Here is a 12720-nt window from a genome sequence, read left to right as displayed (position 1 = left end):
GTAAGTGTCTGCGGCTCGAGGAACTTCGGCTCCGATTTGAGGAGCTGGAGTCCGAGCTGCAGACATTGCGAGACATCAGGGAGGGAGAAAGTTACCTGGACCTTTTGCTCCAGGAGGCAGCCACACCCCTTAGATTAAATACTTTACTTTAGATTTAAGGCTTTGGGCAAGAGATACAGGGGGGATGTGAGGAAGAACTTCTTTACACAGCGAGTGGTAATGATCTGGAACGCGCTGCCGATGAGGGTGGTGGAAGCGTAGACGATCAATGATTTCAAAAGGAAATTGGATAGGCACTTGAGGGAAATAAACTTGCAGGGCTACGGGGATAGAGCGGGGGAATGGGACTGACTGGATTGCTCTACAGAGAGCCGGCACGGACTCGATGGGCAGAATGGCCTCCTTCTGTGCCGTAATTACTTTATTGGCTGGATTTTGATACTGGAGGCGTGTAGGAGGCGGGACTACAACTTTCGGAGTTGTAGTCCTGCCTCCATCGAGTTGTGGCCAACCCACTCGATTTTCACTTGATTGCCCTTGTTGAGCCTGCCCAGCGGACTCAGCAGGCCAATTAAGGGCCACCCGGCAACAGGTGACGTCACAGATTGACATTTCATCTGTCAAGAGCTTTTGACAGATGAAATATCAGCGATTGACAGCTCTTTGAAGCTGGCAAACACTGACAATCTGTACTCCAAGTTAGTTCCTTCCTCTCAGGCTGATTTAGAGATCTCTCCAGAACAGAAAGCTGAATGCTGCAACTTTTGACAGCTCGCGGCCATTCTGCTTTCTGTGCCGGTGAGATGAGGGACTCCCGAGACCTGAAGGAAGGAAGGCTGAAAAGGTAAGTAAAACTTCTTTAAACACTTTACACACACCAAATACACTTACCTCTGCACTCATGCACACATCACTCACCTGAACACCGGACATCTCGACCCCTCCAAGCCCTTCAGCCCGACGGTCCGCCTCGCTAACTTGGCGTGGTTTGGAGCCATCGGGAATCCCAAGCTTCAGGGATAAAAATAGGGATTAGGCTAAAAACTGCCTGTTAACTACCTGTTAACAGGCAGTTTATTGGCACTAATCCCCTTCCCGCCTCGGGGAGTTGGCTACCGTGCCCCCCGATTTCGAGATTTTAACCCCTCACACGCCTCCAATCCCGCCTCAACGGCCCAATGAAAATCGAGCCCATATTGACTATAAATACAGCCCTTTCCTACAAAATTCAAACAGAACGAAGCAGCAAACATAAACTATAAGCACAAACAGGAGTGGGGCTTCAAGATCCACATTACCAAGACCTGGAGTCTCCAAGTAGCCCATGGACTAGAATGTAAGCAGCCTTAAAGTAAACGACCAATGGATGGCAAAAGGGGGAGTCCACGATAGAATAATTGCACATGGACTCAGAGGGCTGAATGAGTTGAATGGCCTTTGCTCAGCCTAGATCTTCTTTTATTGAAATGAAAAGCTACTACTTATTGATAATATATTTATATATAGGAAGGACCTATTTCCTTTAGCAGAGAAGTCAATGACCAAGGAGCATAGATTCAAAGTAATTGGCAGAAGGATTAGAGGGGAGTTGAGGAGAACTTTTTCACCCAGAGGGTGGTGGGGGTCTGGAACTCACTGCCTGAAAGGGTGGTAGAGGCAGAAACCCTCATCGCATTTAAAAAAGTACTTGGATATGCACCTGAAGTACCGTAACCTACAGGGCTAGGGACCAAGAGCTGGAAAGTGGGATTAGGCTGGGATAGCTCTTTTTCAGCCGGCACAGACATGATGGGCCGCGTGGCCTCCTTCTGTGCCCTAAACTTCTAAGATTCTGTCTTTTAAATAATCAACCTTCCATGGCTTTTCAAGCGCAGTCTTGAGGGGTCAAGGCCGGGAATATTTGGACCAGGATCGGCAGAGGCCCGTTCCTGTGTCCACATTTTGTGACTGCACTTTGCTGGCGGCCGGATGTACTCACAGAATGACAAGTTTACACACAGCTTGTTTACAATTGAGTGGCTTACTAGACCACTTCGGAGGATATTAAGGGCTCGAATTTCATCGGGTCGTTGAGGCGGGATTGGAGGCGTGTGGGGGGTTAAAATAGCGAAATCGGGGGGCACGAACCCATCCCGCCCCCAAACCACCTCCACGCCCGTATCCCAGGAGGCGGGTACCCGAACTGTGCTGGGAGCCACCTCCCCGAGGCGGGAAGGGAATTAGTGCCAATTAACTGCCTGTTAACAGGTAGTTAACAGGCAGTTTTTAGCCTAATCCCTATTTTTATCCCTGAAGTGTGGGCTTCCCGACGGCTCCAAACCACGCCAAGTTAGCAAGGCGAACCGTCGGGCTGAAGGGCTTGGAGGGTTCGAGATGTCTGGTGTTCAGGTGAGTGATTGGTGCATGAGTGCAGAGGTAAGTGTGTTTGTTCTGTGTAAAGTGTTTAAATAAGTTTTACTTACCTTTACTTACTAATGCAGCCTTCCTTCCTTCAGGTCTCGGGAGTCCCTCATCTCACCGGCATAGAAAGCAGAATGGCCGCGAGCTGTCAATATCTGCAGCATTCAGCTTTCTGTTCTGGAGAGATTTCTGAATCAGCCTGAGAGGAAGGAATTAACTTAGTGTACAGATTGTCAGTGTTTGACAGCTTCAAAGAGCTGTCAAATGCTGATATTTCATCTGTCAAAAGCTCTTGACAGATGAAATGTCAATCCATAACATCACCTGTTGCTGGGTGGCCCTTAATTGGCCTGCTGAGCCCGCTGGGCGGGCTCAACAAGGTCAATCAAGTGAAAATCGCGTGGGTTGGCCACAACTCGATGGAGGCGGGACTACAACCCCAAAAGTTGTAGTCCCGCCTCCTACTCGCCTCCATTGATAAAATCCAGCCCTAAGAGTCGACGAAATAGCGGGAGACAAGAGTCACGTGTCCATTGTACCGGGTAGGGACAGCGTGTTCCCTTTCCTGTAGAACATTAGTGATCCAATTGTTTTTTAACGACAAACCAGCAGTAAGATTTGGAACGTATTATACTTAGGTATGTGATAAGCATTGGTGCTGAAACCCAAAATGTAATTGCCTGGAAAAGGTGCCAAATGAAAGGTGACAGAATATGCACTTTAATTAAATTACGGAAAGAATGTTTATTGCCTCATTCCCTCTGGACAAACAGAAGCCATCCCATAATTATGCGGCTTTCCTTTGTCTGAAACTGTGACTGACTCGCACTGAGATGCAGCGAGGACAAAGTCCCTTGAGAATTGGGCAGTGCCTTTTCAATGAGTGGGGACGCACAGGCATTCTTGCTGACAACAGCTGAACCGGAGTAATTAGCCACTTAATGCAATATTCCTTGGATTCAATTAGAGGCTGAGCGCAGCGGAGGTTTTCAAATAAAGTTGACAACAAATCTTGCGAAGTGCAAGCGTCAGTTTAGCTCAGTTGGTAACACATTTCTCGTAATCAAAAGATCCGCGCATTGATTTTTGCAACACAGAAACAGGCCATGCAGCTCAACCAGTCCATGTCACTGTTTTTCCTCCACATGAGCAAACAGTTCTAATCATTATTTATTCAACCCGTTCCCATACTTTCAACTCCTTTTCTTTCATTCACTTATCCAATCTAATCTTCAATGTTAGAAAGACTCGCATTTCTATAGCGCCTTTCACGGCCTCAGGGCGTTCCAAAGCGCTTTGCAGCCAATGAAGTACTTTTTTTTTGGAGGTGGAGTCACTGTTGTGATGTAGGAAATGCGGCAGCCAATTGGCACATGGCACGCTCCCACAAACAGCAATGTGATAATGACCAGATCATCTGTTTTTGTGATGTTGATTGAGGGATAAATATTGGCCCAGGACACTGGGGAGAACTCCGCTGCTTTTCTTCAAAATAGTGGCCGCGGGATCTTTTACATCCAACTGAGAGGGCAGGCGGGGCCTCGGTTTAACGCCTCATCCGAAAGACGGCACCTCTGACAGTGCAGCACTACCTCAGCACTGCACTGGAGTGTCAGCCTAGATTGTTGTGCTCAAGTCCCTGGAGTGGGATAAATACATAAGCACATAAGACATAGGAGCAGGAGTCGGCCATTTGGCCCTTTGAGCCTGCTCCGCCATTCAATAAGATCATGGCTGATCTTCTACCTCAATTCCACTTTCCTGCCCTATCCCCCATATCCCTTGATTCCCTTAATATTCAAAAATCTATCGATCTCTGTCTTCAATATACTCAATGACTGAGCATCCACAGCCCTCTGGGGTAGAGAATTACAAAGATTCACCACCCTCTGAGTGAAGAAATATCTCCTCATCTCAGTCCTAAATGGCCGACCCCTTATCCTGAGACTGTGACCCCTGGTTCTAGACTCCCCAGCCAGGGGAAACATCCTCCCTGCATCTACCCTGTCAAGTCCTGTAAGAATTTTGTATGTTTCAATGAGATCACCTCTCATTCTTCGAAACTCTAGAGAATATAGGCCTAGTCTACTCAATCTCTCCTCATAGGACAATCCCCCCCATCCCAGGAACCAGTCTGGTGAACCTTCGTTGTACTCCCTCTATGGCAAGTATATCCTTCCTTAGGTAAGGAGACCAAAACTGTACACAATACTCCAGGTGTGGTCTCACCAGGGCCCTATATAATTGCAGTAAGACGTCTTTACTCTTATACTCAAATCCTCTTGTAATAAAGGCCAACATACTATTTGCTTTCCTAATTGCTTGCTGTACCTGCATGTTAACTTTCAGTGATTCTTGTACAAGGACACCCAGGTCCTTGTGAACACCAACGTTTCCCAACCTCGCACCATTTAAAAAATACTCTGCTTTTCTATTTTTCTTACCAAAGTGGATAACTTCACATTTCTCCACATTATATTCCATTTGCCATGTTCTTGCCCATTCACTTAGCCTGTCTATATCCCCTTGAAGCCTCATTGCATCCTCCTCACAACTTACATTCCCACCTAGCTTTGTATCATCAGCAAATTTGGATATATTACATTTGGTCCCCTCATCCAAATCATTGATGTTTATTGTGAATAGCTGAGGCCCAAGCAGTACCCCACTAGTTATAGCCTGCCAACCCGAAAATGACCCGTTTATTCCTACCCTCTGTTTTTTGTTCGTTAAACAATCCTCAATCCATGCTAGTATATTACCCCCAATCCCATGAGCCCTAAACTTGTTTAATAACCTCTTGTGTGGCACCTTATCAAATGCCTTCTAAAAATCCAAATACACCACATCCACTGGTTCCCCCTTATCTATTCTGTTAGTTACAACCTCAAAAAACTCTAACAGATTCGTCAAACACGATTTCCCTTTCATAAATCCGTGTTGACTCTGCCCAATCCTATTATTATTTTCTAAGGGCCCTGTTACCGTGTCCTTAATAATAGATTCTAGCATTTTCCCTGCTACTGATGTCAGGCTAACAGGTCAGTAGTTCCCCGTTTTCTCTCTCCCTCCTTTCTTAAATAGTGGGGTTACATTTGCTACCTTCCAATCAGTGGGAAACGTTCTAGAATCTATGGAATTTTGGAAAAAGACAACCAATGCATTCACTATCTCTATAGCCACCTTTTTCAAAATCCTAGGATGCAGGCCATCGGGTCCAGGAGATTTATTGGCTTTCAGTCCCATTAATTGCACCAGTACTATTTTTTTTACTAATATTAATTGCTTTCAATTCCTCATTCTCGCTAGAGCCTTGGTTCTCCACTATTTCCGGGAAGTTTTTTGCATTTTCTTCTGTGAAGACAGGCGCCAAGGGTTGGATTTTGATACTGGAGGCGAGTAGGAGGCGGGACTACAACTTTTGGTGTTGTAGTCCCGCCTCCATCGAGTTGTGGCCAACCTACGCGATTTTGATTTGATTGACCTTGTTGAGCCCACCCAGCGGGCTCAGCAGGCCAATTAAGGGCCACCTGGCAACAGGTGACATCACAGATTGACATTTCATCTGTCAAGAGCTTTTGACAGATGAAATATCAGCATTTGACAGCTCTTTGAAGCTCTCAAACACTGACAATCTGTACACTAAGTTATTTCCTTCCTCTCAGGCTGATTTAGAGATCTCTCCAGAACAGAAAGCTGAATGCTGCAACTTTTGACAGCTCGCGGCCATTCTGCTTTCTGTGCCGGTGAGATGAGGGACCCCCGAGACCTGAAGGAAGGAAGGCTGTAAAGGTAAGTAAAGGTAAGTAAAACTTATTTAAACACTTTACACACACCAAACACACTTACCTCTGCACTCATGCACATATCACTCACCTGAACACCAGACATTTCGAACCCTGCAAGCCCTTCAGCCCGACGGTCCGCCTCGCTAACTTGGCGTGGTTTGGAGCCGTCGGGAATCCCACACTTCAGGGATAAAAATAGGGATTAGGCTAAAAACTGCCTGTTAACTACCTGTTAACAGGCAGTTAATTGGCACTAATCCCCTTCCCGCCTCGGGGAGGCGGGTCCCAGCACAGGTCGGGTATCCGCCTCCTTTGAAATGGGCATGGAGGCGGGTTGGGGGCAGGATGGTTTCGTGCCCCCCGATTCCGTGATTTTAACCCCCCACATGCCTCCAATCCCACCTCAACAGCCCAATGAAAATCGAGCCCAAAGTATTTGTTTAATTTCTCTGCCATTTCGTTATTCCCCATTATAATTTCTCTTGTCTCAGCCTGTAAGGGACCCACATTTACTTTTGCTAATCTTTTCCTTTTTACATACCTATAGAAGCTTTTACAGTCAGTTTTTATGTCTCTCACTAGTTTACTCTCATATTCTATTATCCCTTTCTTTATCAATTTCTTGGTCCTCCTTTGCTGAATTCTAAAATCCTCCCAATCCTCGGGCTTTCTACTCTTTTTGGCAACATTATAAGCCTCTTCCTTTGATCTAACACTATCTTTAACTTCTCTTGTTAGCCACGGTTGGACCACTTTTCCTGTGGGGTTTTTGTGCCTTAAAGGAATGTATTGTTGTAAATTATATATTCATTCTTTAAATGCTGGCATTGCTTGTCTATCATCATACCTTTTAATGTAGTTTCCCAATCTACCTCATCCAACTTGCCCCTCATACCTACGTAGTTTGCTTTATTTAGATTTTGGATTTACACCTCCTCCTTTTCCATTTTGCCTATCTCTTCTATAAGTTAAGTATCCTGGAATATTTAGTTCCCAACCTTGGCCACTTTGCAACCACGTCTCCGCTATGGCTGTTAGATCAAACCTATTAATTTCTATCTGCGCTATTAATTCATCTATTTTGTTGCGAATACTTCACACATTCAGATATAGTGCCTTTAGCTTTGACTTATTTCTATTTTTCCCTGATGTCACCTTAGTCACTGATGCCTTATTACCTTTGTTACTCTCTCTGCCCCTTCCTGACCCACTCTACTTATTTTTACCCAAAGCTCTACCCTGCTCTAGAGCCTTGATATTTCTCTTGCTGCTTTTAAATTTACTCTTTCCTGAATCCTCCCACTCCCCTTCATTAGTTTAAATACTTTCTGCCTCAACCACTAACCCTGGAAATGAATTCCACAGCTCTCTGTGTGAAGAAGTTTCTCCTCCCCTCTGTTCTAAAGTGAAGAAATTCCTCCTTATCTCAGTCTTAAATGGCCGACCCCTTATCCTGAGACAATGCCCCCTGGTTCTAGACTCTCCAGCCAGGGGAACCAGCCTCTCAGCATCTACCCTGTCAGGCCCTCTAAGAATTTTATATGTTTCAATGAGATCACCTCTCATTCTTCTAAACTCCAAAGAGTATAGGCCCATTCTACTCAATCTGGCCACATAGGACATCCCTCCCATCCCAGGAATCAACTTAGCGAACTTCTGTTGCACCCCCTCTCAGGCAAGTATATCCTTCCTACGCACTTACAACCATTCTAAAAATTGCCTTAACTCTTACTCTCTGTTACCTCTATCCTACCCAATTTATCCCTGCAGTCCTGGCCAATATTTATCCCTCAATCAACATCACTGAAAGGGAAGGCTGCACTGTCAGAGGTGCCGTCTTTCGGATGAGACGCTAAACCGAGGCCCCGTCTGCTCTCTCAGGTGGACGTAAAAGATCCCACGGCTACTATTTCGAAGAAGAGCGGGGGAGTTCCCCCGGTGTCCTGGGACAATATTTATCCCTCAATCAACATAACAAAAAAAACCAGATGATCTGGTCATTATCACATTGCTGTTTGTGGGAGCTTGCTGTGCGCACATTGGCGGCTGCGTTTCCCACATTCCAACAGTGACTCCACTTCAAAAAGTACTTCATTGGCTGTAAAGCGCTTTGGGACGTCCTGAGGTCGTGAAAGGCGCTATATAAATGCAAGCCTTTCTTTTCTTTTCGAATCCAGTTTACTATCCTGCCTCTAATTCCGTACCCTTCGATCTGCTCATGTTGCGTCAAGCCCCACTCCAAGACCCGAGTATATGATCTCGGCTTTCACCTCAGTGTGGCATTGCCGTAGGTGCAGTCCGGCAGATGAGATATTATAGCAGGATTGCATCGACCTGTTCCAGCAGTTCAGGGGGGGAGGTTAAACATTCGAAGGCACAGCTTGAAAATGGGCAGGGAGCTCTCTCACTGTCATGGCCAACATTTCTCAACAACAACAACAACAACTTGTATTTATATAGCGCCTTTAACGTAGTAAAACGTCCCAAGGCGCTTCACAGGAGTATTTTAAGACAACAAATTTGACACCGAGCCACATAAGGATAAATTAGGGTAGGTGGCCAAAAGCTTGGTCAAAGAGGTGGGTTTTAAGGAGCGTCTTAAAGGAGGAAAGAGAGGTAGCGAGGCAGAGAGGTTTAGGCAGGGAATGCCAAAGCTTAGGGCCCAGGCAACAGAAGGCACGGCCACCAATGGTTGAGCGATTATAACCAGGGATGCTCAAGAGGGCAGAATTAGAGGAGCGCAGATATCTCGGGGGGTTGTGGGGCTGGAGGAGGTTACAGAGATAGGGAGGGGGCGAGGGCCATGGAGGGATTTGAAAACAAGGATGAGAATTTTGAAATCAAGGCGTTGCTTAACCGGGAGCCAATGTAGGTCAGCGAGCACAGGGGTGACGGGTGAACGGGACTTGGTGCGAGTTTAGGACACGGGCAGCCGAGTTTTGGATGACCTCAAGTTCATGTAGGGTGGAATGTGGGAGGCCGGCCAGGAGTGCGTTCTCCCTCAACCAGGAACTGATTCACTGGTCGTTCAGCTCGTTGCTATTTGTGGGATCGTGCTGTGCGCTTAACGGCTGCTGTGCTTGCCCGCAACAGACACAGAAATAATTGAGAGCCTTTGAACGAACAACGTGCTCTGAGGTGTCTCTGAGAGAGGTAGCGAGGTGCTGCACAAGCGTTAATGCTCCCTTCCTTTTAGCCAATCAAGTTCCCAGCAGGTGTAGAGGAGACCCACTTTTTATCCATTTTAAAAATGAGGCATTCTTGGAAAAGATGCTGGCAGCCTGACTCCTGCTGGTCTCTGGGATCTGGAGCTAAATATCAAAGCTGCATGGATAGTGAATTTTACCAGGTACTGGAAATCCAGTTAACTAATCCTGCTGTGGCTGCGAAAATCAAATAAAAATACTCTATTGAATGATTGAAACCTAACTCCCAGTAAAACATCCTTCAGATAATGCCGAGCGTGAATAATTGAGGCATCACTGTAAACATATTGCCATGGAAAGCATAAAAGCCACACTGGACTTCTTAAATTATGACAGCTTGGGAGAAATTAAAAACAGCTCCTTACCTTGGCGGAGGGAACTCCCTCAGGGGGACGACAGTGCAGTATAATCTTCCCTTCCAGGGGGACCTCTTTTGCCTGTGGATCTTGTTCAAAATTTTTCCTCAAATCTGTTGAAAAATATAAAAAGTTATTTTCGAACTCTGTGAATAACTTTCAGGCTTGATCGGAATTGGAGGTTCTAATCCCAGCGTGACCCTGTCTACGAACTCAAAGGGGACGATTTTGCCAGCCCTGGGTATGGAGGCAGGACTGCCGGGAAAATGGCAGAATCCGGGGGCAGGCGCCCATCCCACCCCCCCAACCTGCTTCCGTGCCATCTTCCCAGGAGGCGTCCAACCGACCGGCGCCGGGTCCCATCACCTCGAGGCAGGAAGGGGATTACAGCCACTTAACTGCCTGTTAACAGGTAGTTAACAGGCAGTTAAGAGGATTATCCCCATTTTTCCAACAGAGCTGTGGGCATCCCGACGTCGGGAAACCCCGCTAGGGTCGGCGAGGCAAGCAGTGGGTAGGCGGGGGTCGGAGGGGCCGAAAACTGCACTGTGGAGGTGAGTGATGGGTGCAAGTGTGGAGAGGTAAGTATGTGAGGTGAGTGAAAAGTCTTAGAAAATATTTTCTTACTTTTGTTTCACCCTTCAGGCTTCAATCGTTGGGGATCCGGAGGCTCCGGCATCTCCACGGCAGAGATGACAGAATGGCTGCTGCTTTCTCAGATGCAACCGCCATCTGCTTTCTGCTCAGGGAATAGCTTTGGTGAGTCTTGAGTACAAGAACTCATCAAACAACAGAGAATGTCAGTGTTCTCTGTAACCGGCTTCCCCTTAATTGGCCTGCTGAGCCCGCTGGGTGGGCTTAACAGGGTCAATCAAGGGAAAATAGCGTGGGTTGGCCACAAGTCGATGTGAAGCTGTCAAACACTGACATTCTCTGTAGTTTGATGAGTCCTTGGCCTAGAAATTGGGTATAGCCCCGCTTGAGGCGTTAGAACTGGCGATGCGCAAAGTTTATAGCCAGACGAAACTTATCGCCGCCTGGCACGATATTGGGTTGCATCGCCCCCCAAAGGGGATTGAGGCGCTAACTCAGCCATTGCACAGTGCTCTTAAGGCGCAAGAGGTCAGGCGCTACTCAATATCGACGCGGACGGGCGCAGCGCAGGTGAACTCAATTACGGGAAAGCACGAGACCTACAGGCGCCGGCCAGCTCTTAAAGGGGTGGGTCAGCCAGACTGAGCTTAAACACCCAACGCCCTGAAGGCCTCAGATTCGGCGCTCGCCCTTGTCTGGCGTTAGAAACTTGTGCATTATGGAGAAGGTTAGGCAGAAAGCAGAGTGCTTCAGCACTGAGGCTCTGGACCACTTGGTGGCTGCAGTTGAACACCGTCGAGAGTTCCTGTATCCAGATAATGGCAAGAGGCCAAGTCAGAAGGCTTATCGACGATCTTGGAGGGAGGTTGCTGTGAGAGTGAATTCCAGCAGCATGGCGACCAGGACCCCTGTTCAGTGCAGGAAGAAATTCAATGACCTCACACGGATCGTTAGGGTGAGTGATGGTTTACCAAACTTGTGCTTCCCTCCATCTGCAGCTGACTTCGGGCACCCTGCTGCAATGATGCACCAATGGCCATCTGTCAGTATTCACCCATGGCCCTTTCTGGCCACACACATGGACAGATGTCTCAAGGCCTCATATAAGGGCTCTTGCACCATGGGGGGCTTGCGATGAGGTCTCAAGGCCTCATGTAAGGGCTCTTGCACCATGGGGGGCATGCGATGAGGTCTCAAGGCCTCATGTAAGGGCTCTTGCACCATGGGGGGCATGCGATGATGTCTCAAGGCCTCATGTAACAGAACCTCCCCTTCTTTCCCCTGCAGTCCAAGCTGGCGATGATTCGAAAGGAGCAGCGTCGAACCGGTGGCGGACCTGCACAAGTGGTCACTCTCACGGATCTGGAGGAGAGAGTGCACCAGATACTTGGAGGACGTCTGTCTGGTCCAGTGACCACTGCATCTGCCGACCCCATTACCGACAGCGAGGGTAAGACTCTCACCTTTTCCACCTGTTGCCTTCCACTTGGTCCCCCCGCCAGCATGCTTCCTCAGTGTGCAGCCATGTCAGAGCCTTGCCGCAATCTGGCATGCCTTTCAGCAAACCTGTCCTTTTGCTAAAGCCACTCTTCCACCTCCCACTTTCAGATGAAGCAGCACCAACTCGGGCTCAACGCGCTGAAGCTGCCAGTGCCAGTGCCACCGGAGGCGAGGACCAGGAGGAATCCGGACCAACCGTTGCAAAATCCGGGGAGCGGAGACATCTGCAGACTGGGGATAGTAGTCCCCTGGAGGGGAGGGGGGGTGGCTCTGAGGATGAACCAGTTGCCGGACCAAGCGGCATGGAGCAACGCAGGGGGGATAGGCAAGTTCGGCCACCGTCTCCCCGCAGGGCAAGGCAGGTCGTCATGACTGCTGCACAGAGTGCAGGTGAGGTCCGTCGCCCTCCAAACAAGCTCCCATTCCGATGCTAGTTGGTCAAAAGGCTTTTAAGTGTAGTGATGCAAGTGCTTCGGACAGGGTTGAAGGTACCAAGTACTGTAAAGCTCAAATCCCAGAACTCCGCTCCACATTAGCTCGCCAACTCTCTCTAGCAGCGATCGCAATGAGCAGGCCAAGTGGCAGAAGATTCTGCAGTAGAGCTGTCCCCTTTAAAAAGCGCCGCCCTACTCCGAGAAGGGCCTGTTAGCCCTCCCTCGAACTGTCACTAATAGCGCTGGGCGCTAAGGCTCCGGGCGCCACCCAATATGCGCTCAGGTGCTCCTAAAAGGCGTTGCACACTGAAATGACGTCATGAGCTGCTTGCGCTCGCGGGCGCGCGCAAACACTTAGCGCAGGCGCTAAATGTATAGTCAATATCTGAGTTGGCGCTATCTTCATAGTGTCCGCCCCAACATAGCGCTTCGCCCCAATTCT

At 48.1% G+C, this 12720-nt stretch overlaps 1 protein-coding gene across 2 annotated transcripts in view; it reads right to left on the bottom strand.

The window, feature by feature from the left end:
• The window catches only part of LOC147097912 (netrin receptor UNC5D-like), a 743147-nt gene that overhangs the window by 272278 nt on the left and 458149 nt on the right, over positions 1–12720 (bottom strand). For both annotated transcript variants that reach the window (XM_085970980.1, XM_085970983.1), the window contains exon 4: positions 9760–9863. In XM_085970980.1, coding sequence (XP_085827106.1) covers positions 9760–9863 — 104 coding nt within the window. The remainder of the gene's footprint in view (positions 1–9759; positions 9864–12720) is intronic.

This window comes from Somniosus microcephalus, chromosome 30 (assembly GCF_052327205.1).
Source record: "Somniosus microcephalus isolate GS21.2 chromosome 30, FLI_Smic_1.0, whole genome shotgun sequence".
NCBI lineage: Eukaryota > Metazoa > Chordata > Chondrichthyes > Squaliformes > Somniosidae > Somniosus > Somniosus microcephalus.
This window is presented reverse-complemented; position numbering and strand designations above follow the sequence as displayed.